This window comes from Acinonyx jubatus, chromosome B4 (assembly GCF_027475565.1).
Source record: "Acinonyx jubatus isolate Ajub_Pintada_27869175 chromosome B4, VMU_Ajub_asm_v1.0, whole genome shotgun sequence".
Classification (NCBI taxonomy): Eukaryota; Metazoa; Chordata; class Mammalia; order Carnivora; family Felidae; genus Acinonyx; species Acinonyx jubatus.
Genome location: NC_069387.1, coordinates 12,001,862 through 12,029,794, shown reverse-complemented (window position 1 = coordinate 12,029,794; position 27,933 = coordinate 12,001,862). Strand labels below are relative to the sequence as shown.

At 46.8% G+C, this 27,933-nt stretch overlaps 2 protein-coding genes across 6 annotated transcripts in view; one reads left to right on the top strand and one right to left on the bottom strand.

Moving 5' to 3' along the window:
• The window catches only part of MCM10 (minichromosome maintenance 10 replication initiation factor), a 107,431-nt gene that overhangs the window by 40,076 nt on the left and 39,422 nt on the right, over positions 1-27,933 (bottom strand). Inside the window, exon 21 of one of the 4 annotated variants that reach the window (XM_053225291.1) lies at positions 1,550-4,471. The exons of 2 other annotated variants lie outside the window; for them this stretch is intronic. The gene's annotated coding sequence lies outside the window, so the exon portion shown is untranslated. Of the gene's footprint in view, positions 1-1,549; positions 4,472-22,473; positions 23,049-27,933 lie in introns of those variants that run through there. One more of the 4 variants, XM_053225290.1, reaches the window with a different exon arrangement.
• UCMA (upper zone of growth plate and cartilage matrix associated) lies at positions 13,404-22,435 on the top strand. Of its 2 annotated transcripts, XR_003425212.2 has the most exons (6): positions 13,404-13,778; positions 14,108-14,173; positions 14,263-14,358; positions 17,957-18,055; positions 21,961-22,112; positions 22,247-22,435. XR_003425212.2 is itself a non-coding variant. In XM_015067782.3 (5 exons), exons 1-5 carry the CDS (start codon positions 13,619-13,621, stop codon positions 22,056-22,058), a joined length of 519 nt encoding a protein of 172 aa, XP_014923268.1. In that variant the 5' UTR covers positions 13,406-13,618; the 3' UTR covers positions 22,059-22,435. The 2 variants fall into 2 exon arrangements, 1 of the variants encoding a protein (XP_014923268.1); XM_015067782.3 differs by having other exon boundaries at positions 13,406-13,778; positions 21,961-22,435.

Genomic DNA, 27,933 nt, shown 5'->3' with positions numbered 1-27,933 from the left:
GTGTATGTATGTGTGCATGTGTATATGTATGTGTGTGTATATACACACACACATATGTATAAGAAACTGAAACTGTAATTTATTTTTTTAAATATTTATTTTTGAGAGAGAGAGAGAGAGAGAGAGACAGAGACAGAGTACAAGCAGGGGAGGGCCAGAGAGAGTGGGAGACACAGAATCTGAAGTACAGAATCCAAAGCAGGCTCCAGGCTCTGAACTGTCAGCACAGAGCCCGACATGGGGCTTGAACCCATGAACTGTGAGATCATGACCTGTGCTGAAGTCAGATGCTTAACTGAGCCACCCAGGCACCCCTGAAGCTGTAATTTAAAAATTCCCACAAAACTCCAGGCTCAGAGGAATCTCTAAGCTTCGATGGCTTCACTAGTGGATTTTATCAAATATTTAAAGAAGAAATAATATGAATCTCACACACAGTTGAGAAAGTAGAGGAGAAGACTCCCTAACTCATTCTAGGGGCCAGCATTACCATAACACCAAGACAATCTTTAAACGATATTACAAAGTAGGGGCACCTGGGTGGCTGAGTCCGCGAAGTCTCCGACCCTTGGTTTTGCCTCAGGTCTTAATCTCCCTAGAGTGCTTCGAAAATGTATATGGAAGGAGCAAGAAGGTAGAATGTGTAGAAGGAACACAGTTGAAGGTCTTATGCTATGTGATTTTAAGACAAAAAAACCATAGAAATTAAGACAATTGGCATTAACATAGAGGGAGACAAAAGGATCAACGGAACAGAATAATCCCCACAGATGTATAGTCAGCTGACCATCAAAAATCCCATGGGGAATGGAAAATTTTTTTCATCAAATGGTGATGGAACAGTTGGATAGCCGTAAGAAGAAATAAATGTTGACTCCTGCCTCATACCACACACACAAATCAGTTCAAGGTGGATTATATATCTAAACATAAAACCTGTCTAAGAATATAGAGGAAATCTTTGAAACCTTGGAATAGGTGAAGAGCTCTTAGACAACAGAAAGCACAAACCATAAAACAAAAATCCACTAATCATACTTTGTTAAAGTTAAAAACTGCTGGGGTGCCTGGTTGGCTCAGTTGGTTAAGAGTCCAACTTTGACTTAGATCACGTCTCCTAGTTCATGGGTTTGAGCCCCATGTTGGGCTCTGTGCTGACAGCTTGGAGCCTGGAGCCCACTTTGAATTCTGTGTCTTCCTCTCTCACTGCCCCTCCCCTGCTCGTGCTCTGTCTCTCTCACCCTCAAAAATAAATAAACGTTAAATACAAAAACAAAAAAATTTGCTCATCAAGACACAGCTATGAAAATGAGAGGGCAAGCCACAGACCACATATATTTACTGGCAAAATACTTAAAAGTACATTAAAAATTTAAATCTGACAAAATATTGTATCAAGAACATAAACAACCTATAATAAAAAGACAGACCAGTAAAAAAAAATGAGCAAAAGACTTGAACAGAAACTTTGGAAAAGCATACAAACGGCCAACAAGAACATGAGGAAATGCTCGACATCCTTCATCATCGGAAATGCAAACTGAAATCATAGCGTAATATGACTTTATTAACACTCATTCAGCTAAATTAAAAACAGTAACGTCATCAGATGTTGGTGAAGATTTAGAGAACTGGAATGCATATACATTGCTGGCTCATCACACTCTAGAATTTGAGTCGTAAAGGTTATCTCTGAAATGGGGATAACTGCCCCGCCACAGGGTTGAGGGTTGTACTGAGAATCAAATGTACTAATTCTGGTTCTGGCACAACACACACCCACACCCAACCATACATTGGCTCCCTCTCATCTTATCCTTGAACAGCTATTCCTATGCTTGGAGAATTGTGTCCCTACCCTCTTTGCGCCACATGATAGCCGGTCTCTGCTTCTCTCGGTTCCCAGCTAATTTTTTTTAACGTAGATTTCATTTTTTTTAAAATTTTTTAAAATATTTATTTTTGAGACAGGAAGACAGATCTTGAGTGGGGGAGAGGCAGAGAGAGAAGGAGTTAGAATCCGAAGCAGGCTCCAGGCTCCGAGCTGTCAGCACAGAGCCCGACACGGGGCTCGAACTCAGGAACTACGAGATCATGACCTGAGCTGACGTTGGATACTTAACTGATTGACCCACCCAGGCGCTGCGGTCCTCAGCTATCTCTATAAGGATGAGAGCCTCAAGCACCAGGCTGCTTCTCTACCTGTCCATCACTATCTGCTCTTCCTGGAATCAGCTGTGCCAAAAAAGTGCAAGTGGCAAAGATTTGGGGCAGGGGGACTTCTTTTCTTTTTTAATGTTAATAATTTCACCCACACTGACAATTCATGCTGTTATGACACTGTAAGATCTTAGAGAAGCTACTTGCCTTGTTTTAACCTCAGTGAAAACAAGAAACAAATCAAAACAAAATATGAGCTGAACTGAGCTAGGTAGAAGGATGTCAGCCTTCCTTGGGGACTGTCCAGCAGCAGCAGAGAGCTGGGGCAGGATCCTGCCCTGGCAACAATGGCCGCAGCTTGCTACTTGCCTTGAGTTCCCAGAGATGTCTGGGGAACTGATGACATGAAAACATAGTGTGCATGCAAAAGGGCTGCTGTTTCTAGGACAGACTCGTTATATGCCTGAGGCTTTGGCTATATACAAATGAACAATGATTTTTGAGTTTCCATGCCCTAAGGGGCTGTTTTTCAAAAGGATGTTAATCGGAGTCTGCCCAGGTCATAGGACCAGACGTCATTTTCCCCTGACATTCTCTCTGGTCAGAACAGATGACCCCAAATTCAGAATCTTTCCAATTTGGCCCAAAGTCGGACATAGGAAGGGCATGACTTTCCTTCTTTTGTGTGCCCATATGTATATTTGTCCTTCCTTTGTTGGATTTTTTTTGCTTTATCAAAAGGTAAGACCAATAACCCGTTTAGGATGCTTCTCCTGGTTTGTGTTCATCCTTCCAAAACTTGCAGCTTCCTCTACACTGGAGCTTTGTCGAAAGCTTTCCTGTCTATCCCGACCACTCTCTTTCATAGACCATTCTTTGTCTGTATCAATGACTTTGGTGCTCACAACTTATTATGCTGTCATTAAAACAACACAATACAAAACAAAACTGTTTCCAGTTAATAATCTGCCAATTGGCTAATGTACTGTTTGAGGACAGTGTTCCAAATATGTAATACTTATGAAATTATGACTTTTTTAAAAAAAAGATTTTATCTTTAAGTAATTTCTATACCCAGTGTATGGCCTGAACTCACAACCTTGAGATCGAGAGTCACCTGCTCTACAGACTAAGCCAGCCAAGTGCCCCAAATTATGTTTTTTCTTGGAAATGGAATTGGATTATTGACAAATAACATTCTAACTATGGACTCTCTTGCCATAAAGTAACCAATTCAGATCTTCCCAAAATAGGTCCTGGATGTTAACAGGTGCTCCATGAATAAAGATGATATGGTCGACTAAGTTTGGAGGGATGCAGCAGTTTTCCAGCTGTAGGACTTGTCAGAGCCTTTAATATGCTCCTGCATTGTGAATCTGGTGGAGAGGAGGGAGATAGTCTGGTAGTTCCCAAACTTATTTGACCCTGGGATCCTTGCATCTTGTAGTGCGAGTGTTTTCCAAACTTTAGGGAAGCTACATCCTAATACATTCCCCAGGGCTGGGGTGGAACTGGGACATCACATAGGACAATGCTTTCTTTCTCCAAGTAAGATACATTTTGACGTCTACTAGGAGGAAGAAGGCCAGGGTTCTTATCTGTCCTTTTCCAGTCCTTTTGGTTTCCCAGGCCTGTCATATACGGCTTAGCCTAGCAGAGCACCCATAGAGGCTTGCTTCAAAGCCATCCCCACGAGGATGGCAAGACTGGGGTCTGTGTGCCTGTCTCCTTCTGGCACGGTTCGCCCCTGCGTGGGCTTCCTGAGGTGACTCAGTTCCTTTCCTCCCTGGGTCTGCCTTAAGCCATGCCGAGCCGCCCAGAATTGCGGAGAACTCAGAATATAAGCCATACATTCACCAGATTCCTGGACAGACAGGGACCCTGAGCAGCTTGGCTCATGCTTCTTATCCCACAGACCTCACCTGTATGTTCTTCCATGGGCCTTGCCAATGTATCCTTTCCCTTCCGTTTTCCTAGATAGCCCATGCTGAGACCAGAAAGCTGCTCTGTGTTTCATATCCAGAGAGAGAGAGAGAGAGAGAGAGAGAGAGAGAGAGAGTCTTCGTTCAGAGAATTGAACAACTCCAGGCCCAGGTTATCAGTAATACCCCTGTCCCTGCACAGATATGGCAGACCCTGCCCTCCAGGCACTTCTTGGCTGGAGAGCCACGATACCAGCATGGAACAAAGAGGAAGTGTCTGTAGTCTCTGTGAAGGTGCTAGATGATGGGCTGGTCACAGGCTGGGAGGAATTCAGGGGAGCGATGACAGGCGGGTGTTGAAGCGGCTCATATAGACAGCTGAGCTGGGTCTAGAAAGATTAGTAAAGTTACTTAAAAAATAGCACTTCTGGCTTCTCTCCTTGTGATTATAAATTACTGCATGATCACTGTATAAAACTTGAAAAAGAAACCCTAAAAAACTAAAGGAAGAAAATTAAGACCACTCCAAGTTTTTTTCAATGCATATATTTTTTTTTTAATAAAAAATTGCAGGAGTCTGTGAATATGGGTACATATATACATGTGCATCTGTATGCACGCATAATGAGCATATATATACTGTACGAGCACTTCTCAGCCTTAGCTGTTCGTTATAACCACCTGAAGTGTTTGTAAAAAATACTGGTGCTCGACCCCAAATAAACTGAACAAGAACCTTAGAGGCTGGGGTGATAGTTATGTTAATTAGTTTGATTATGATGATGATTTCACAATGTATACAGTTTACATATGTTGTACAGTTTATTTTATTTATTTATTTATTTAAACAAATTTTTTAAATCTTTATTTATTTTTGAGAGAGAGACAGCGTGTGAGCAGGGGAGGAGCAGAGACAGAGAGGCAGACACAGAATCGGAAGCAGTCTCCAAGCTGTCAGCACAGAGCCCGACTCAGGCCTCGAACTCATGAATCATGAGATCATGACCTGAGCTGAAGTCGGCTGCTTAACCGACTGAGCCACCCAGGCGCCCATGTACAGTTTAAATATATACAACTTCCATTTGTCAATCGTATCTCATAAAGCTGGGAAAAAAAATAAAAGGATTCAGGGAATTTTAACCAGTACTCACTGATTACACACGTGTGTGCGTGTGTGCATGCGCGTACACACACACACACACACACACACACACACACACACACACAGGTTGAGGCCCAGGCACTGTGTATTTTTACAGCACCGGGGAGATCTGACTGTGTACTCAAATATGAGGTCCACACCTCTAGACCCTTCAGAGTAAAGTGAATGCGCCTCCATCCATCTCAAGAGCGAGAACACCTGAGTCCCCCCAACTGATGGCAATAGCAGAGTCCAAAAATTCAGTCTATGTCCTGCTGAACGTTGAGGATCTTGAGGGGAGCAATACAAAGTGCTTTGGCTGCATCTTGGGAGTTTGGTCTTGGGACAGTGGCCTGGTGAGGCTGGGGTTTGTGCTAGAACCTGGGTTGGTGAGATGCACCCAAGTCTTGCCAGCTGGGCCAAGTCTTTGGTCCCTAAAGTAGCTGCAATTGCTAAGCTGTCGTCATCTCCTAGAGCAGTAAATCCTTAGAGGTGGGCTTCTTCCCCTCAGGTGTCATTTTCAGGAGAGGGGCTTCGAGCTGCTGTGACCAGGATGCTCTTTAAATTACTGATGGGTCGGCCTCTGAGCAGTGAAGATCTGGGCTGTGATACACCAATAGCCATGGACACCACAGTGCCACTCCCCAAGCCTGGGGTAGCGCAGGATACGGGCAGTGTTTCAGTCTTTTAGGTGAAGGTGCAAGAGGCTGCTGGGGAAGGGAGGAACAAGCGAGCCTCAGTCAGAAGGCTCAGGGCCCTAGAGATGGGGGCACAGGCTGCCATGTTGGAGGCTACATGTTGGTGGCTGAGTGCTCTGCTCTAGTAAAGCAAAGGTCCTTCACTTCATATCTTTGGGGGAGAGACAAGGGGCAGGAGACAGTCTAGCTCAATGGACAAGAAGCCCAAGAAATGCAGTCAGGACTTGCCCAAGGCTCCCCCCTACAGACCTGAACCACCTCTCCACCTGTCCACCTCTTCCTCTTCCTTCTGAAGTCTTTCTTCCCGTTCTCACCCACAAAGTGTGAGGCTAATTTTTTTAAGTTAGTTAGTTAGTTAGTTTGTTTGTTTGTTTGTTTATTTATTTAGAGATAGGAAGGGAGCAAGCAGGTTCCACGATGTCAGCTGAAAGCCCAATGTGGGTCTCGAACTCATGAACCATGAGACCATGACCAGAGCCAACATCAAAAGTCAGACGCTTAACTGACTGAGCTACCAGGGCGCCCTAAGAGTGAGGCTACTTTTTGTCATTTGGAGCACTTCTGCAAAGAAAGATCTTTTCACACACTTTTCCTAGACCAGCCAAAGTGATTCACTTTCAGAACAGTGAAGATCTACCTATTCATTCAAGGTGACCTTCTCCCAGAAAAATGAGGTCAACTCACCCTTCCCTTACACCAGTAACTTACTTTACCCTACCATATTCTAGAAGAATCAGCAAACCAGGAGAACCTGTTGTAGTTGGATACCTACACTGTTATGGCTTCCCCTTGTCAACACCTATTATGATACCATGTTTCCAAGGGTTTGAATATATTTCCAATATACATACCCTTCTTTCACACATATACCGTAACATGTGCTCCACATTTTCATTTAGATTGAAATCCATTTTTGTACTCTTATAAATAAAGACACTATAAACCTCCTTATACATGGGCTTTGCAGTAGACACAGGATTTCTGACGGTGGTTGGGGGTGGTACTACATAGAGAAAACAGAACAGAGGCGGTAAGGAGAGGTGGACAACATATAAGGTAAGTTCATAGGAACAGTGAGTTATCAGAAAGCCCCCAATTCAGAGTGATATGAAATACGTTTGGCTGGCAAAGGACAGGCACTGGATCATAGCAACGTTCTGGAGTCTGCTGGGTCAAGCATCACCTACCTACCTACCTACCTATCTATTTAAGAGGGAGAGAGAGAGAGGGAGCAAGTGAGTGAGGGGCAGACAGAGAGAGAGAATCCCAGGAGTGGGAGAGAGAAAAAGAAAGAGAGAGAGAGAGAGAGAGAGAAGTGGGGCTCACTTGAAGCCAGGCTCATATTTTACCTCAAGTGGGGCTCATGTTCACCCGAAGCAGGGCTCAAGCTCACTGGAAGTGGGGCTTGAGTTCACCTCATGTGGGACTCAAACTCCAAACGTGAGATCATGACCTGAGCTGAAGTCAGATGCTTAATGACAGAGCCACCCAGGCGCCCAAGCATCACCCCTTTAGGGAACGGATTGCAGAAAGTGGGGTCCTGGGGCAGAGGCTGGGGCACTGGGGCAGTAGAGGGCATTGGGAAGATAGCTCAAGAAAGTGTCTACTTATCCACTAATAAGAAAGTATTTTACTATTTCAGTGATTTTGGAGCCTTACAGTGCTTGTCTACTGAACAGCAACCCAGATGGGCTGAATGGAGACATCCCCTGTCAGACTTAATTCTACAGGGAGACCTGTAAGGACCATTTTCATAGGGACTGATAATACTTCTCTGCAGCATGTGAGAGAATAAGCTGTAAACAGCCCCACAACACCCTGGCAAGGTGCTTAGAAAAATGAATGGCTTTTACGGGAAAATAAACCAGAGAGGTCTTAGAAATGTTGTCCTGACTCACGAAGCCCTCATTCTCCACACTCTCCTGTGTCGACACAGTTGACTCCAGAGGGACATCAGATGAGTTGAAACTTTGAGTTTGCAAGCTGTCACTCTCTTGCCCAACAAAAAAAAACATACACCTTCGCATCTAATGGGTTTGCTTCTCACTGCTCCTGAGACCTGAGGAGGTGGCAGGGAAAGTGCTTACCTAGACCTGCAGTGGGGGCTCCTGAGGAAGTTGAGTTCCAGGGAGCTTCTGGTTCCAAGGGTCATGAGTCCCCCTTTTGAGATAATCCTTCACTCACCCTACCAAATGTGCAGGGAAAGTGGGCTCAGGAACATAATTAGTCCATTGAGAATGCAAAATCATGAAAGAACATAATGTATTCTTGATGTCAGGTACAGAAAATGGACTTTCAAATATTTATTCTGGAAAAACGCTTACCATGGGTCATAGCATATAGTAACTTTATTTGTCTGGACACACTCTTTTCAAGGGCCATTTCCACTTGACCCTGGTGGATCAGGTGATAGGTTGAATCAATGACCCGGTCCAAGTTAAAACTGCAAAAGCAAAGCTAACAGGCAAGGAAGACTTTTCCAGGAATACTACACCAGAGGAATGACACAAAGCTCAACTCCACTGAAACAGGAATATGAGAATTTTTGAGAGCTGGGGTAGGGGGAATCTCAGGTCACCTGCAGTTATTTTTTTCTATTAATTTATTTTTAAATTTATATCCAAATTAGCATATAGTACAACAATGATTTCAGGAACAGATTCCTTAATGCCTCTTACCCATTTACCCATCTTTCCCTCACAATCCTTCCAGCACCCCTGCTTTTTCTCTATATTTAAGTCTCTTATGTTTTGTCTCCCTCCCTGTTTTTATATTATTTTTGCTTCCCTTCCCTTTCATCTGTTTTGTATCTTAAAGTCCTCATATGAGTGAAGTCATATGATTATTTGTCTTCCTCTGACTAATTTCGCTTAGCATAATACCTTCTAGTTTCATTCGCGTAGTTGCAAATGGCAAGATTTCATTCTTTTTGATTGCTGAGTAATACTCCATTGTATGTATGTATAACACCACATCTTCTTTATCCATTCATCCATTGATGGACATGTGGGCTCTTTCCATACTTTGACTATTGTTGATAGTACTGCTATAAACATGGGGGTGCATGTGCCCCTGTGAAACAGCACACCTGTATCCTGTGGATAAATACCTAGTAGTACAATTGCTGGATCATAGGGTAGTTCTGTTTTTAGCTTTTTGAGGAACCTCCATACTCTTTTCCAGAGTGGCTGCACCAGTTTGCATTCCCACCAGCAGTGCAAAAGAGATCCTCTTTCTCTGCACCCTCGCCAACATCTGTTGTTGCCTGAATTGTTAATGCTAGCCATTCTGACAGGTGTGAGGTGCTATCTCATTGTGGTTTCGATTTGTATTTCCCTGATGATGAGTGATGTGGAGCATTTCTTCATGTGTCGGTTGGCCATCTGGATGTCTTCCTTGGAGAAGTGTCTATTCATGTCTTTTGCCCACTTCTTCACTGGATTATTTGTTTTTTGGGTGTTGAGTTTGAGAAGTTCTTTATAGCTTTTGGATACTAACCCTTTATCTGATATGTCATTTGCAAATATCTTCTCCCATTCCGTCGGTTGCCTTTTAGTTTTGCTGATTGTCTCCTTCGCTGTGCAGAAGCTTTTTATTTTGATGAGGTCCCAATAGTTCATTTTTGCTTCTGTTTCCCTTGCCTCTGGAGACATGTTGAGTAAGAAGTTGCTGCAGCCAAGGTCAAAGAGGTTTTTGCCTGCTTTCTCCTCGAGGATTTTGATGGCTTCCTGTCTTACGTTTAGGTCTTTGATCCACTTTGAGTTTATTTTTGTGTATGGTGTAATAAAGTGTTCCAGGTTCATTCTTCTGCCTGTTGCTGTCCAGTTTCCCCAGCACCATTTGCTGAAGAGACTGTCTTTATTCCATTGGATATTTTTTCCTACTTTGTCCAAGATTAGTTGGCCATACGTTTGTGGGTCCAGTTTTGGGTTCTCTACTCTGTTCCATTGATCTGGGTGTCTGTTTTTATGCCAGTACCATACTGTCTTGATGATTACAGCTTTGTAATATAGCTTGAAGTCTGGGATTGTGATGCCTCCTGGTTTGGTTTTCTTTTTCAAGATTGCTTTGGCTATTCAGGGTCTTCTCTGGTTCCATACAAATTTTAGGATTTTTTTGTTCTAGCTCTGTGAAGAATGTTGGTGTGGTTTTGATAGGGATTGTGGTCACCTGCAGTTTTTAATTGCCCTTCACAGTTGGAGCAGGGTGCCCATCACAGCCAAGTGTCTATGCTCCCATAGGGATTGGCGGATGGGGTGATATCTCCTTTGAGGTTTTCCTTTCCTTTTTTTTTTTTTTTTTTGAGAGAGAGTGAGAGGGAGAATGAGAGGGGGGGAGAGAGAATCTTAAACAGGCTCCATGCCTAGCACAGAGCCTGATGCAGGGCTGGACCTTATGACTGAGATCATGACCTGAGCTGAAACCAAGAGTCAGATGCCTGACTGAGCCACCCAGGTGCCCTGGTGTCTTCATTCCAAAAAGATGTCTCCCAGGTCCCTGAGAAAGACATTCCTGGATTATAAGACCAGCAAGAGACTGGGAGAAGATCTGCATTACATCAAAGGGGCAGAGAATGAATTTACAGTTTCAAGTTTTCTAAAGTAAATGCTCTAGAAAAGGGAGCCTATCATCAAGAAGAAACCTGTCTAAACTTCAGTTGAACTGAGCCATCTTGTTTGCACTTTAATCAATCCATGAATGCACCACAAAATTTGTTCCTGCTAACCTTGAGAACAATCCTGAACCCAGGGATACATTAACTTGTAAATTTTGGGTCCGTGTGTGTACCTTCTTATAAATTGTCCACTGAAATAAACTTATAAATGTTTCCTTTTACTGCCCTCACCCAGGAGTATTTTCATTAATTAATTGAGTAAACACTGATGAAGTACATCTGTGCTGGGCATCATTTTAGTAGAATAAGATAGAAACTTCTCTTCATCAAAGAGACCTCATAGCACTAGAGGAGAAAGATGAGTAAATGAACATGTAAAATATAATGTGAGATTTCCTCAAAGGTTAAATATGAAGGTACCATTTGAACTAATTCTGCTCCAAGGTATCTACCCAATGGAAATAAAAACGGATGTCCACACAAGACCATGCAGCACAAGGGTGTTCATAATAGCATTACTTAATAATAATTTAAAAAAAATTTTTAAGTTTACTTTTTGAGAGAGATAGAGTGTGAGTGGGGGAGAGGCAGAGAGAGGGAGAATCTCAAGCAGGCCCTGCAGGGCAGAGTCCACGTGGGGCTTGAACCCATGAAACTGTGAGATCATGACCTGAGCCAAAATCAAGAGTTGCACACTTAATCGACTGAGGCACCCAGGCACCCCACATCAGCCTTATTTATGATATTCAAAAGGAAGAAACAACCCAAATGCCCATTTAGTGATGAATGGATAAATAAAATATGGCATATCTGTACAACAGAATATTATTCCGCATGAGGGAGAAATGGGAGTACTGATGTGTGCTAGAACATAAATGAACCTTGAACACAGTATCTAAAGTGAAAGAAACCAGTCATAATGGGCCATACATTGTATGATTCCATTTAGATGGAATGCCCAGAACAGGGAAATCCATAGAGACAGAAAGCAGATTAGTGGTTGCCTAGGGCTTTGGGGGTTGGAGAAAATGGGGAGTGACTGCTAATGGGTATGGTGATGAAAGTGTCCTGAAATTGATTGTGGTGATGGCTTAGTATATTCACAAAATTATTGTTGTGGGAAAATGAGAAGAGCACTGGATTTGACATTAGACCTGGTTTGAATCCCATAAGTGTTGGATACTTGATTTGTCCAATGATATGCCCTTTCTCCATGTTCTCCACCTCATTAAATGGTCTTGCCAACCATCCCCCCAGCTACTCAAACTGGAAACGTGGGAGCCATCTAAATCCACACCTCCCAGCCTCCCATTGCCCTTAGCTAATTAGCTGAGTCCTACTGATTTTTTTTTAAAGTTTATTTATTTAGAGAGAGAGAAGGAGAAAGAGAGAGAGAGCACATGTATGTGAGTTGGGGAGGGGCAGAGGGAGGGTCTCAAGTAGGCTCCACACCCAGCACAGACCCTGGGATCATGACCTGAGCCAAAATCAAGAGTCAGATGCTCAACTGACTGAGCCACCCAGGCGCCCCACTACTGATTCTTTCTTCAGTCTTTGAAGTGCTCTGTCTTCTCCATTCCTGCCCACCCCCCACCTTTTGCTGACACCATCTCCTACCTGGACTACTGCAGAAGCCTTCTCTAAGTCCCAGCTCTTTAACCTAATCCCTCCCACCCTCCACATCACTGGGAGGGTAGTGTTCCTAAAAAAAAAAAACAAACAAAAAACAAAAAACAAAATCCCTCCTGTCACTTTGCTCAGTATCATTCAATGGTTCATGACTGTGTCCCGACAGCAAACACATATCCGGTGATCCACGCATGCCAGGCACCATTCTAAGGACTTTGGATGCACTAACTCCAATCCTCGGGTCAGTCTACGTGGCAGAGGAGGGGATTAGACACGGAGAGGTCAAATGACTTGCCCAAGGCCACGCAGATGGCCAAGTGGGAAGCTGGGGTTGAATCCAGGGAGCCTGGTCAGGTCTGTGCTTACAGCCCACACACTAGGGTGCCTCACAAAGATGGAGACTCCTTCCTGTGACCTTGGCCCTTCCTACCTCCAGCCCCTCCACATGCTCCTGGGCTCTGGTGTTACTGAACTATCTGCATTTCCTCAAAAGGGCCTCACTTAGCCTTGCCATCCCAGGCATGGCCAAGAAGCTCACTGGTGAGACAACTGGGGGACAGGCCTCCCACAGGTGCCCTCACTCTCCCCACACCTTCAGGTACATGTGGGCTGTGCTCTAGGCCTAGCGATGGTTGTCATTAAGAACTCTCAACAATGACCAAAGCGCAACTCTCCAGCTAGTAAGAGTCGAGGCTGGCTCCTAATCGACGAGAGCATGAAGAACACATCTCCAGAGGGACTGCGTTCTGATGGCCCCACAGAGCTCTGATTGGGTAGCATTCCCACTTCTAGGAATTCACTTCCTCCCCCACATGGGGTGTGCCTTTGTCTCCTTCTAGACACCCATGCTCAGCTGTGGGCTTTTCACACACTGTGCACTGCTCTCCCTCTGCAGTGAAAGGCTCACTGCCTCTCTTCCTCTAAGTCTTGGAAGGGTGCTGGGACCCCCAGAGCAAGGGTCTGTGTTTTGCTTGACAGGGAGGGAACATCATCAGCTGGGTGACTCGTCGAGGTGAGGGGTACTCTGGTTACGGTTCTAACAGCCCATGTATCCACATGAGGGTTGCCCGAGGGGCTCTTCCAGGCTTTCTGGTCCCTCCTGGCCTAATACCTCAAAGTCTCTCACTGAGGCCCTCTTCCCACCCCCTCTGCAGGCCTTAGCCTCCAGGACTAGAGTTCCCACCTACCCTGGAGCAGATGCCAGGAGCTCTTTGAAATCCTGAGTCTGGGACTGGGCATTCCAACAGCAACTCCTTAGGTGCGGATCTTGGAAAGGCCTCTTCAAAACTGTCTCGGCCGGGGCCCCAACGACAGGCTCTGCTTCAGTGGAGGTTTGCAGGACGCCAAAAACATCTCCAGTGCTCCAGGAGTAGCAGCCAATGGGAGCTGCGGCTGAGACCCCTCTCACTCCCCACCATGGGCATCCGGGTCTCCTGCGTCCCTCCCCCCTGGCATGCCTGGCACAGAAGTGAGGACCTGGCGGCTGGCTTCAGGGTCTGCAGAACCCTCTCCGTCTGCCTTGTGGTTCCCAAACAGAGCCTCAGCCCATCCAAAGATGGCCTGGAGACAGCTGCTTCTTGCCTGCTGTCTCTCAGCTGCTGTGCTCCTCACTAGTGAGTATGGGGAGACTCCAGGTTGCACTGGTGTTAGGTGAGGCTGCTCAGGTGGCCCAGGTGGAAAGGGGGTGCTTACTGTGCAGATGACTGTGTCTGGTGTGTGTGTGTGTGTGTGTGTGTGTGTGTGTGTATAACAATAGAACACAGAGAAAATAGCTTACCTGCTGGTTTCCTGGGGAGACTGCTCTATGGCTGGTATGTGAGGGACCTGGGACCCCACCCTGGGGCCGGGCAAGACACAGTGCCTAGGAAGGATTGTCCCAGCCCAGCTCAGGGTGAAGGTTCCCCTTGGGGTGCTGCAGCCCTCATGCTGTGCTCTCCCACAGCGCTGCAGGAGGGCGCTGGTGCATCGGTGGGCACCCAGCAGGAGGCAGGACAAGACGTTCGGGAAGGTGAGTGCAAGGGCCACCCCGGGGTGCAGGGCTACTGAGGTGCCCTGGTGAGCCCATGCCGCTCGTGACCGGCCTCTCTCGAGTTTCAGATGTAGAACAGAAGATCTTCATGCAGGAATCAGATGCTTCAAATTTCCTCAAGAGGCGCGGCAAGCGGTCCCCAAAATCCCAAGATGAGGTCAACGGTAAGGATGCTGGAGGCCTGCCTTCTGCTCCCCCCACCCGTTCTTTCTGTCCCAGTGGGCTGGGCTGTGGGGCAGCAAGGGACCCAGGAGGGCTCAAACTGGGCCATTGGGTATCAAAGTGACAGCAGCTCTGAATTAGAAATTACACGTCCTCGATGGCAGGTCACGTCTTCAACTACACCGTCAGGGTAGGGAACAGAAAGGACAGTGCCACATCAAATGCACTTAATAGAGCTGAGATGCATCCCAATTTTGGAGAAGTTTAAAATGTTAAGGAGAAATACGTTCTAGTCAAGAGGAAACATGGTATCTCAGTGTGTGCTTTTTGGCCTATAGAACAGTGCCTTGCATGCGAGAGCAACAGCATTGCAAGGAGAGGGCACCTGGGAATAGGGGCTGGGACTCTGGGTCTGGTGACAGCTGTGCTAAGTGGCCTTGGCCACTTCCTCCCCTCTGGGCCTATGTTTCCTTATTTATAAGCCCCTGAAATTGTGGTACTCAGCTGGCAGTGTTTTTTTTTTTTTTTTAATTTTGTATCTAATACATTTGAAAGGCTTTTGAGCTTGGAATGTGTCTCCTCAGTCTGAAGTAGGTCCTGGTGTCCCCTGCCTGGCAGGGACCCTCATTTCCATGACCTGCTGACCCTTGAAGGCATTTGAGTTTCCTGCCCTTGAACTAGATTCTTCCAAGGACTCTGAGCTCTGTCTCCAAGTCTATGGCTTGATCATTACTTGTGTGTGTGAATAAACTCTTTGTTTCCCTCAGCACACTCAGCAAGGTAACTTGCTCGGTAAAAATAACAGGACTGTTTTCAAATAATGAAAATGCTTGGAGATGAAATTCCTCCCCGCACCCCCCCCCCCCCCCACAACTGAGTAAATATTAGCCACACTGGGAAAACCTCCAGGCCTCCTACAACTTGAGATTTAGAAGTTAACAAATGTCAAGAAACACTGAAAGGGCTGTGATGGATGGAGCCCGGGCAGTCCTTGATGGAAATCAGAGAAGCAACGTCCTGGCAAATTTTTAGCAGGGAGCAGGAGTGAATTCAGGACAGGAGAATAGTTTCCATTCTCATCAGCTGGTTCAGAACCACAAAGGGCATGGGAAGTCAGAGGCCCCTCACCCCAAACAGAAGCTCTGTGCATCGGTCGTGGGGGGTCCAGGACAGGCTGAACACGCAAGGTGCCTCTGAGCTCACCTGCTGTCACTTGGCCGACTCCATGCACGGGAGAGCCCGAACATGTCTCAGGGTGGGTAAAAGGCATGTGACACTGATAGACTGGAATTCGGAACCAGGAAAAAGGCATCTGACATCGCGAAGGTTCTGGGGAAAGACGCAGGGTCCTTTTAGCATGAGGAGGAACTAATCCCTTCCTAAGAAGGGACACCCACAGTGCACCGGATGTGGTGTCGACGTGGCACTTTGTCCCAAATGTTGTTGGCCATTGCTGAGTCAGAGGTCTCATCTGTGGCGGCTCCAAAAAGGCAATGTGGGAAGACGATTTCTTTTTTGAAGTACATAGGATTGGCAAATGCTTCTTTAGGATTGGTGATGTCTCCTTAAGGCCTTGCTTCCTAGACTCCAAACCCCTTCCTTCCCATCCTCAGTGGCTTTCTGGTACCTGGAGCACACTGGGGCTCAAGGTGGGTCAAAAGGAAGATGGTGCCATGACAGGCATGTTCTGGGCCAAGGTGTGGAGTGTGGGTACCTGGGGCTCTGGCTTGTCCCAAGCTGTACCCTGACCAACTGTATGACTTCGATTAGGTCACTGTACCTCTGTGAGCCTCAATTCCCTCCTAAGAATTGTATGAATGTTGGGCAAGGGTCGGGGGAGGCTTGGGAAAGGAAATTCCTTCCACCAGGCTCAAGAGTCCCACAATTATGTGGATAAAGGCACAAGTGTGGGGAAAACATGGGATTTACCCAAGGAAATCTGCATGGAGATCAAGTCATAGTTAACTGGATTTTTAATCTGAGTTCAACAATAATAATATAATATAGTGTAATATATTATAAATAACTACAGCATGTTAGTCCCCCCTCTTTGATGTGATCGTGCCAGAGGGGTGTGAGGTGTCCTTCAGGGTCCAGTGCTTCCTGCACCAGACACGGCCTTCCTGATGTTGTGGATTTGTCCAGTTGAAGCCCAGTTAAATTTTTTTTTAATGTTTATTTTTGAGAGAGAAGCACAGAGTGTGAGCAGGGGAAGGACAGAGACAGAGGGAGACACAGAATCCGAAGCAGGCTCCAGGTTCTGAGCTGTCAGCACAGAGCCCAACGTGGGGCTCGGACTCCCGGACCGCGAAATCATGACCTGAGCCGAAGTCAGACGCTTAACTGACTGAGCCCCCCCAGGCGCCCCAAGTTGAAGCCCAGTTAGAAGAAATATCTTGATACTAAGAGAGCTCTCGATAACTTCCTCCAGACAACCAGAGTCCTCACACCAAAGCGGTCAAGATTTAAGGGTAGAAGTGGATGAACCTGGAAACTATTTTACACCTAAAAATCTATAATCTTGAATGGTTTTTTCAGGCTACTTTCAAGTGTGAGGTGTGGTGAGGTGTGATGTGCTAGTTCAGGTGGGGATTCCCACCGGGGCTCAAGGGGCTACTGGTGTAGCAGCCACATAGAAGTGGACCTCCAATTTTATCATGTAGAACTAAGAGTTCTCTGGCTTCCAGCAGAGCAAGAGAGGCCCAAGAAGGAAGCCACATTCCATCATGGTGTGCCACCTCCAGTTCAGTAGAAGAGTCATTAAGGCCAACCCACACAAAGGGAGGGAATTGCCTAAGGAAATGGATAGCAAGGATCATCTAAGATTTCCCTAACTCATGCCATGATCGTGCCCTGTGTACGCATCTATCACAGCAACCACTAGGCATGACTTAAAAAAAGATTTTTTTTTAATCTTTTATTCATTTTTTGAGACAGACACAGAGTGTGAGCAGGGAAGGGACAGAGAGAGGGACACAGAATCCCAAGCAGGCTCCACCTGTCAGTGCAGAACCTGATGTGGGGCTCAAACTCATGAACCGTGAGATGATGACCTGAGCTGTAGTCGAACACTGACTGGACTGAGCTACCCAGGTGACCTTGGGCATCACTTATTGTTATTTCTTTCTCCTTATCTGAACTACTGGCCCCTAAAGTCAAGGGACACAACCTTTTTTACTTGCCTTTTTAATCTCAGTGCCTAACACACATTTTGGCTGTGACAGGTGCTCAAAGATGTTGAGTGGATTTGAAGGTATGAATGTGAAATTGACTTTAAGTTGATGACTCCCTCCTGATTTTTGATCACAGGATTCCTAGTTTCTAACTGGCCCAGGACACTTGGATGCACCATTAATTTTATGAGTGATTGCTTTTCTCACTTGCAGAATGGCATGGTTGGAGAGGGTGAGTTCCTGGGTCCCTCAAGTTTTAAAGTTTGCGTCAGGAGTCAACCATCTTAGCGAAACTGCCATCCTTCTCCCTCTCAAACAACCCCTCCCAACCAGGTTAAGTTTCTCAGGCAAAACAATTAGTGTTCCCCTAAATGCGTGCGGCTGCCCCCATTCTTGGAGGCAACTCTCGCCTCTTGCCCTTTCCCAGCGGAGAACAGGCAGAAGCTACGGGCCAATGAGCTTCGGAGAGAGTACTACGAGGAACAAAGGAACGAGTTTGAGAACTTCGTGGAGGAGCAAAATGATGGTAAGAGCTCTTCAGCCAGGGTCGTTGGGGAAGTGGGCCTTTGTGGGAAAATCAAAAGTTGCCTCCATGTCTCCCTCAACTTAAATGTTAATTTATTTTATTTTGAGAGAGAGTGCACAGGCAGGGGAGGGGCAGAGAGGGAGAATCCCAAGCAGGCTCTGTGCCTTCAGCACAGAGCTTGACTCAGGGCTTAATCTCACGAACTGTGAGTCGAATGCAAGAGTCGGACGCTTAACTGACTGAGCCACGCAGGCGCCCCATCCCTAAATTTTAATTAGAGGAGGGAGGGAAGAGAGGCTCTTTCAGTTCACATCTTTGGGAGTCTTGAAGGAAGAAAGGCACAGACATGGCTGTAGACCTTGAGAAGGCGAAGAGAGGATACAACACGTAGGTTTCCACTGGCTCAGGGAATGTTCAGCTGATTCTATTTTCTACTCTTACGTGGGAATCTCTGTGTTCTCTTAGCGGCTACACCTAGTGGCTTAGCTCGGGTACACGTGGGTTATACCTTTCAAGTACCTTGGTTTCACATCAATACAACAGCTCTAGGAACTACTCATTCTGGAAAACCAAGCCCTTCATTTACCTATTCACTCTGATCAACATTTGATGGCTGTAAGCAAACCAGGAAACCTGACCTCAGAAAGCAACTCACCCATCGTGTTAGACACACCATACATTTTGTGTTCTGCTTGTGTCCTATGCAGTTGCTGTTCATATCTTTTCTAGGCTTTGGCCTTTGCCTCAGTCTCTTCTTATCAGGCAATCGGCATACTTTATTCCCTCCATTAGCCCTCGGGCAGATGGGACTCCTACCTCCCTCAGGAAATGTTGATTTCATCAAGTCCTCCATGGAGGCAGCTGGGTATGGGCATGGGCAGAAGGAGGTTCTGTCTTTGAATCAGTCTCCCATGGGGTGGGATTTGACTTTGCATCTATTAAGCGTACTCAAGTGGTACCCGGAGCAAAAATGTGTAGGAACATTTAATAGGCCTGACTGGCTGGCCAGAGTGTGTCGGTTTGAGTCTTTCCTCAACCATTAAGATGGAAATGCTCCTGATGCACTTGAGCTTGGACACAAGGCCCCAGGTTAGATGACCTTTGCTAGAGAAAGTAGTGATTTCAGTTCTGAAGTTGTGGTCCTCCTGGCTTGTATGCTCTAGTGGATTTGCCCTTTTATGGCATCTCTTAGGAAAAGGATACAATCAACAGGTACCTGAGGGCTGCAGGCCATGCCCACTGCCTCGCAGGTGGCCCCTGAGGTATTGGGCTTGGATCCTGCCAAATCAAGCTTTCCTGGTAACATCAAGACCAAGTTCAAGCTGTCTCGACTCAGAGGGAAATATTTCTGTTGGATATGTGTTTACCTTGGTGAACAGTTGGGAGAGGCATTTAAAAAATGAGTATATGGCCTGCAAAATTCCTTCAGTTTTTTGTTTTGTTTTTTTAGCACTTTATTTTGTACATCTTTAATGTTTCAGGTTCAAATCCCTCGCATCTGGGTGGAGAACACTCACTGTTTTCCCTTTCACGATGAGTTAGGGTGAGGGGCCAGGCACTCCGGGATGACAAGTCCTCTACTAAAGGCAGAGGAGACAGTGATCAGGGGGCTCAGGCCTATGGGGACTGTAGTGACAGAGCTGTGATTACTGGCGGAGTACTTGCTCTGTTGGGCACTGTTCTGAACCCTCCAACCCTGACAACCAGCCTCTCAGGCCTTAATAATTTGTTTTTTAGTTTTAAACACTCAGGCTTAGAAAGGATCCCTAAATATCCAAGGTGCCATAGCTAGTCAGGGATTTGAACCAAGGTGTTTTGCCAGCAAAGCAACGTTCTTAGAAATGAAGGAGGATCACGTGCAGAGAGGTCTTGAGGACTCAGTTTGATCTAGGAATTGGCCCATGTGGACAGATGGAGTGAGGAGAGAAAAGAGAGCACCCCCACCCCCAAACCCAGGAGAGGTCTTCTGAGCTTGATAAAGGAAGGAGGCAAGGAGGTGAAGTGGGCCCAGCCTGCCCAAGAGTGAGTGGGTGAGCATCGCAGGAAGTGAAACTCATTTCTGTTTTCCTCCTCTTCCCTTGCTTCTGCCCCAGAGCACCTCGTCCTGCATGGGGGCCGGGCTGGTAAGACCTCTACCCTGGGGGGGGCGTTCCAAGCCCTACACTCTCCTCAGTCAGGACCTTAGTTTTTCAGTTGGCTATCTTGATGTGACAGCATCACCTGTCTCAGAATAACTGCCAGTTGAGGTTTACCTCCCACCCCTTAAAAGCAAATGCTGAGGGGGGCGCCTGGGTAGCTCAGTCGGTTGGGCGTCTGACTTCGGCTCAGGTCATGATCTCGCAGTTCGTGGGTTCAAGCCCCGCGTCGGGCTCTGTGCTGACAGCTTGGAGCTTGGAGCCTGGAGCCTGCTTCGGATTCAGTGTCTCCCTCTCCCTCTGCCCCTCCCCCGTTCATGCTCTGTCTCAAAAATAAATAAACGTTAAAAAAAAAAAAAGCAAATGCTGAGGAACTACTATGGGTAAAGGAAAGGACTTGGATTTTCAAAGGAGGAAGTTTAGGCAGGTGGTCTGAGAGTGATTTCTGGACCAGAGTGACCTTCCTGAGAGGCTGAGAACCCCATCTCCAAAGCCCATCGGCGCATCTAAGACACTGGACCTATTCTCTTGTGGTGCCTGGCTGCACCTCTACTCAAAACCACCATCTTTACAAGGCAAAGATGCCTCTGAGTTCTGCCTCTGAAAGTGCCACAGTAAGTAGTGTGCTGAGCCCCTACTTCTAAGGTCTGCGTGGCAGCACAGATCTGCTTCCACCTTCAAAGCCAGAAGCCTGGGTCAGGCCATCTGGAGTTGGCTGTGTGACACCTGACTTGGCTGAAGATGCTCAGCCACATGTGGTTCCCTGCACAGAAGTTACATTGTTTGGGTCTTTGGGTCTTTACCAGGGAGGCCTTCCCTCTGTCAAAGTGTAATGGGGTGAGAAGAGTTTGGCACGACCTGGAGAAAAAAACAACTTTTATGCCAAAATCACGCCCTCAAGAGCCTTTTACTTTGAAAAATTTCATTCATATGGAAAAGTATATATATTTCTTGGTTACCCCAACATAACCATCACCCAGAATTAACAATGATCAAATTTCCCCACACTTTGCTTCATCCATGCCCTTTTCTGGTTGGTTTTTAAAACATAATGTTGGGGGCACCTGGGTGGCTCGGTCAGTTAAGTGTCAGACTCTTGATCTCGGCTCAGGTCATGGTCTTTCGGTTTTGTGAGTTCGAGTCCCACATCGGGCTCTGTGCTGACAAGTGTGGAGCCTGCTTAGGATTCTGTCTCCCACTCTACCGCACTCCTGTTTGCTATCTCTCTTTCAAAATAAATAAACTTAAAAAAGCAAAATTTAAAAAAAACAAAAACACAACACATTAAGTTTTAAAGCCTGATGAAAAAATTCCTTATAATGCCATTGCTTGAAGTTGACAATCATTGCTTTCCATGATTTTTTTCGACCATAAAGCCCATCATCTCTTTGCATTATTCCTGGGTTATCTTTGTACTTTGTTTCTTACTTGTTATTTCTTTGAGCCAATTTCTGGTGAAGGCCGTCCCCCTTTGGTGATTATGTACGGGAAGGGGCACTGAACCAACACATAGACCTTGACTGGCTCTCCTGGCCACCAGCTCTTTCACCTGCCTGGGCTTGGCTCTCAACTCCACCAGTGAGGCTTTTGGACTCACTGTTCCCTCACATCTTCCACTTCAGATCTTCTGTCACCAGTGCACCCAGGCACAGTTTGTTCAGGTCACCACAAGGTAGGCAGTTTGGACTGATGGCTGACAAGAGCTTGGTGGCTCTCCCCAGGTCAGAGTGCTCTCTGTACTAACATGACGACCTCACCTCTATTCCCCAGAACAGGAAGAGAGAAGCCGGGAAGCTATTGAGCAATGGCGCCAGTGGCATTACGACGGCCTGCATCCATCATATCTCTATAACCGCCACCACATCTGACCTCATTTTGACAGAGCAGGAAGATGGAGCTTGAAACTCACAAACCTACCCCAGGTGTCTGACCAACGCCTCCACACCAGCAGGCCCCTTCACAGGGTCTCAACTGGGGGTGGAGGGGGGCTGCCGTGGTAAACACACAGGCCTTTTGTTCTGGTGTTTTAAGATGCCTGGCTTTTGCTTCTTTGCAGATGATTTTCTGAAGTGAGCAAACACCTGCGGGGCCTCCTGGCATCAAACCTTCAGTGACGTCCCCTTATTTAGCCATTGTTCCCACAGTTAAGACTCCTGTCCTGTAGAACAATGAGAAGGGTCGCAATAAAGACGACAGATGACGTGTTCGCTTAAGGCTTAGAAATAAAATTGCTGAGTCAACACTGTATCATCTTGTAAAACCTCACACGGAGCCGAGTGACACATGTCCCCCTCATTGACTTGGGCTTTTGAAAGCCCGATCTCCAGGAGTGCTGTTCGCTAGTTTCTTGTCTCGGCAGTCACGCAAATGCAAGAGAGATGCCAACACAACTGGTTAGGTTAGACCCTTCTCTGGGATGGTTACTGAGCCCAGGGGCTTCCTCGTGTCTCCAAAGAGACTCAAGGTTCAACTGTGGTTTCCTCATTGCATCCATCAGAAGCCAGGGTTACAGCAAGACCGGCTGTGGCCAAAACTATAAAGGAGCTGAAATTTAGCATCGGGGGTCACCTCACTCTTCTGCCTTGTGCCCAGGTTACTTCAGGGCTGCCATAACAACGCGCAACAAACTGGGTGGCTTTAAAAAATAACAATTTATTCTCTTACAGGTCTGGAGGCTACAGGTCCCAATTCAAGGTGTCTGCAGAGCCGTGTTCCCTCCCTCTCTTTACGGGAGGATCCTGCCCTGCCTGCTGCAGCTTCTGGCAGCTCCAGGGCCTCCTTGGCTTGTGGCTGTGTCACTCCAATCTCTGCACCTGTTGTCATGGGGTCTCTGTGTCTCTCTTCTCTTCTTGATATAACTTTTTTTAAAAGAAGTCCATTTATTTTGAGAGCAAGCGAGCGCGAGGGCAGGGGAGGGGGAGGAGAGAATCCCAAGCAGGCTCCGCACTGTCAGAGTGAGCCCGATGTGGGGCCTGAACCCCCAAACCACGAGATCATGACCTAAGCCAACATCAAGAGTCGGATGCTTAACTGACTGAGTCACCCAGGGGCCCCTTAAGTTTTTTTTTTTTGTTTTTTTTTTTAAATCTTAAGATCAGGAGCCACATGCTTTATCTTCTTATTAGGACACCAGGCACACAATTCAGCTCCTACCAGTGCCCCTTTCTTCTCCTCTCAACCACTCTGCTTCCTGCCCCGGACTCAGCATCTACCCTGCTTCATCCTTGCTTCCAACCACCTTCAGGAATCCCACACTAAGAACACAAAACCACCAAGAACAAGTGCAGCAGGCAGTGGAGTCACAGTAGATTAGAAGATACAAAGGACACCTGTCCCCACCCCTGAGCCCTCTGCTCACCCGGAGACGTGGGTCCCCGGCCAGCTAGTCGAGCCTGCTTCTGAGGATCCCAGGGCAGCACAGGGGGACTTTGTTTAAGGAAAAGCTGCTCAACGGTGGTACAATACTCCATCAGAGGTGGGGTGAGATCAGGACATTTTTGTAATGAATGCATGTATTTGTAAGTACTCTTTTAATATTTATTTATTTTTGAGACAGAGAGAGACAGTGTGAGCAGGGGAGGGGCAGAGAGAGAGAGGGAGACACAGAATCCGAAGCAGGCTCCAGGCTCTGAGCTGTCAGCACAGAGCCCGATGCGGGGCTCGAACCCACGAACCGTGAGATCATGACCTGAGCCGAAGTCGGATGCTTAACTGGCCTAGCCAGCCACGTGCCCCTTTAAGTAATCCTTTAAAAGACTGATAAAATCTAGTGATTAAGAAATTGGGCATTTTCCAAATCACCTCTTCAGCCCTGTGTTTTCTTACAAAAAGTCGTCAGCCCTGTGTTTTCTTACAAAAACTCCAAGCAGGAGCGAAACTGGCCTTCAGAAGCCAAGAAGGGCACCGGGCAAACCCTGTCATTAAATGTTGTTACATGGGCAGGTTGGATAGAGAAGTTGTTCTCTTCTCAGGAGTGTGGGGATTCACCCTTTGGAGACTCAGGTTTGGGACACAAGTCCCAGCACAACCAAAGCCCAAGCAGTGCCCAATTTTTCAGCGGCGTGACGAGCTTCTGATGAATGAATATGCCTTAAGGACTGGCAGCTGAGCCTTCGGAATACTCGAATTACGCTCTTTAGGAAATCGCCGAGGCGTGTGCTTGTGTGCTGTGCTACCAACACACCCCTTTGCTGTCTGTGGGATCAAATTAGAATGCTTCCAAAAGGAAATCAGGAGAGTAATGAAAACTCCTCAGAACTGGAAAAACATGCACAAAATGTTCAACTGAAAACTGCCATTTCACCACTTAAAATGTTCTTTACACTTTTGCTGCTTCTTACCCAATCTCCCCTACCCCCTGCCCTCAGGCGCCCCGGATCTTTTCTTTTCTTTTTTTTTTTAAACAAGACATTTCTACTAGGAAATTATTTCATTTACAATAGGTGCTCAATGTAGCAAATTCAAGCAGCACAGATATCCATGACACATAGGGAACCTGGCTGGCTCAGTCGGTAGAGCGTGGGACCCTTGACCTCAGGCTTGTGGGTTCGAGCCCCTCAGTGGGTATAGAGATTAAAGATAAAATATTAAGAAAGAAATCCAGTACACAGGAGGAGTTTTGCCTTCTTGCCTAATTCAAGGTAAGCCCTGTCAGTCGTTTGGGGTGCATCCTTCCATTTTTTAAAAAATTTATTTGAGAGAGAGAGAGAGAGAGAGAGAGAGAGAGAGATGCATGAGTCGGGAGGGACAGAGAGAGAATCCCAGGAAGGCTCAGCACACTGTCACTGAGGAGCCCGAGGTGGGGCTCTACCTCCAGAGCTGTGAGATCATGACCTGAGCCGAAATCAAGACGCTTAACTGACTAAGCCACCCAAGCACCCCTCCTTCCACTTTTTCTGTCTCTTCTCACACACGTACTTCATTCTTTAAAAGGCAACAGAACACGTGATTGCGCAAACCCGGCTCGCCCCACATCCAGTGCAGAAATGAGACACTTAGCAGATCTTGGCCACACAGAACTGGCTGAGACCGAAGTTGAGCCCTGAAAGCTCCCTCTTTCTAACCCGAGTATTTGCCTTGACCCAGCGGCTCATTATTATATTGTCACGGGCATGTTCCTTGCTTCTTTCCAGAAGCAAGGAGAAGCATCACGGAACAGGATTCTTTTACCGGAAGCCTCTTCGTGGTGGAGCTGGTGCGGCTCCATCCAGTCCCAGCTCACTTCTGTGAGGTAACGGCTACTCAGGGGATTGTCTGTGTGCCTCAGTTTTCCCTCAATAAGCCCTATTTTATATTTCTATCACATGGCCCCCACGGAGGGGGGGGGAGGGGGGTGGCGCTGTTTGTGTGTGTCTTTGTTCCCTCTCCACATCAGTGAACATGCTAGACTTTATTCACCCATTCCTCTATTAAGGCAGATTTCTGGAAAGGAAATGGTAAGTCGTAACTTACACACGTTAAATACGTGTGTATTTACGTATATTACACACGATAAATGGGATTTCTCTTCAAAGAGGCTATGTACTCTCCATCACTAGATGGACACCTTTGCCAACGTTTCTTAAACCAAGCAAACTGAGGATACTGGCGGAAAGGTCGGGAAGGGGGAACTCTTTCATGATACACTAGCCATGTGCCCCCTCAGAGTGCAAATGTCACCTTCCACTTTAGTGTCCACATCACACTTCCCCAGGTTATTAGTGCACACTCTGTCTACAGGAGACACACACTTCCACCAGCCGCCCCTCTGCCCTCAGCCCGTTTTCTCCTTCAGACGCCTGCTCTTCTCTGCAGCCTTCACTGAAAGTACCAGCAGCTTTAAATGAGAACGTGACTGCACTGGAAAAAACTGGTATAAAGTAAAAACTTTGCAGACGCCTCAGTATTTCATTACTATTACTTATTACCCAAGGAGACAGATTATTTGAGAAGGGATATTTCAAAGTTTCCAAACATAAATCTCAACAGAAAGGAATGGAGTTCTGCTGTCTGCCTGCCATCTCACATCCCTGATCTAGTAATCTCTACACCCAATGTGGGGCTCAAACTCACGACCCCAAGGTCAAGAGTCGCAAGCTCTTCTGACTGAGCCGGCCAGGCGCCCCCGCCCGTCTCTGGTCTAAACTGGAGAAAGAGCCAGCCTCAGTGGAACAAAGGTCAGAGCTGTTCCGCTCTGGGTCACTGGGCAGGAGAGGCACAGTGGGGCCCATGTGCACTCCGGGAGCCTTGGCGGAGCTGGCCAGAGACACCCCTGCCCCAGTCTTGCTCTAGCAGGAGGGGCTCCGCATTAGTACCTAATCCCACACCTGGATACATTCTCATGGAGGAGCAGTTCCCGCCTGTCTTTAGCTGGGCCACCAGGTGAAACAAGAGATGGTCAACCAGCTGGCTGGGCTTGACAGCTGGGCCCGAGCAGCGCAAGCTCGGCTGACCGTCAGCTCCGATCCCGAGGCAGGCCCGCCGGCTGCGGGGCCAGGGGTGCTGGAGAGCTTGCACTTTACCCACATGAAACTGCCGTCTGTTGGCCAGATCCAGTCTCTGAACTTTTATGTTGGTAACCCTGGGCTAATGAGGAAGATGTGCGTGTTTGCACATCTAGCTGTGCAACAGAGAAAAAGCAAAGCACTGCTGTCCACCTTAGCCAGGAAAATGGAGCCACATTTTGGCTCGTCTTGGTAATAACACATGTGCCCTCTGGTGAGAGCTAGCAACCAGGTGGCTGGCAGCTGATGGACTCTGCCTCGCGGCCAGACCCGCAGCCACCCACGCCTGCAGAAAAGAATACTTAGTTCATACAAAGGTCAAAAATCAACAATGGTCTGGGTGAGGGGCCAGTTTGAAAGAACAAAACAGCTTGTCCTTGTCTCGTCAAAGGCTATGCTGGGCATGTTGGCTCTAGATAAAGCACTCTGGCGGAAATCAGAAATGTATTACCTCGTTTTACCCCTATCCTTAACAAGGGCCCAGTTATACCTTGGCGATTTCAAATTCCACCCAGAACTCTTTCATTTACTAAAAGCCAATCTCACTCATTCTTCCCGGGCAGGGAGTAACATGCCAAAGGTAACATGAATGGGAATCTGGGCGGCCACATTTACTAGGAAATTAGTAATGGAGCAATCTGTATTTTTAGAGATTGGACTTGCCAAACATGTGGCATTTTGGACATTGTTTTATTTTTAATTTTTTTCTTAATGTTTATTTTTGAGAAAGAGAGTGCAAACAGGGGAGGAGCAGAGAGAGGGAGACACAGAATCCAAAGCAGACTCTAGGCTCTGAGCTGTCAGCACAGAGCCGGATGCGAGACTTGAACCCACGAACCATGAGATCATGACCTGAGCTGAAGTCAGACACTTAACTGACTGAGCCACCCAGCCGCCCCAATAAAATTAAGTTTTGACCAGTGATGCCTACTTTGTTAAGCCTATTTTCTATGATTAAAAAAATCTGTATAGTTAGATTAATAAGGTTTCACAAAGTTGGGGCACTTGGGTGGCTCAGTCGGTTAAGCATCTGACTTTGGCTCAGATCATGATCTTGCAGTTTGTGGGTTTGAGCCCCACATTGGGCTCTGCACTGTCACCTTAGTAATTCTCTCTCTCCTTCTCTCTCTGCCCCTCCCCTACTTGCACTCTCTCTTTCAAAGTAAATAAACTTAAAAGTTTTCACAAAGCTTTCTTGAAGAAGTTTTCACAAAGCTTTGCAAGGAGAGAGCTTTGTAAGGGAATGACAATGTTTCAGGGA

Excerpts from the sequence above, each read along its gene's own strand:
- UCMA (XM_015067782.3), top strand. The coding sequence starts at position 13,619 with ATGCCTGGCACAGAAGTGAGGACCTGGCGGCTGGCTTCAGGGTCTGCA. Across the intron at positions 14,359-17,956 it reads ATCCCAAGATGAGGTCAACG|CGGAGAACAGGCAGAAGCTA; the intron begins GTAAGGATGCTG and ends GCCCTTTCCCAG. Across the intron at positions 18,056-21,960 it reads CGTGGAGGAGCAAAATGATG|AACAGGAAGAGAGAAGCCGG; the intron begins GTAAGAGCTCTT and ends TCTATTCCCCAG.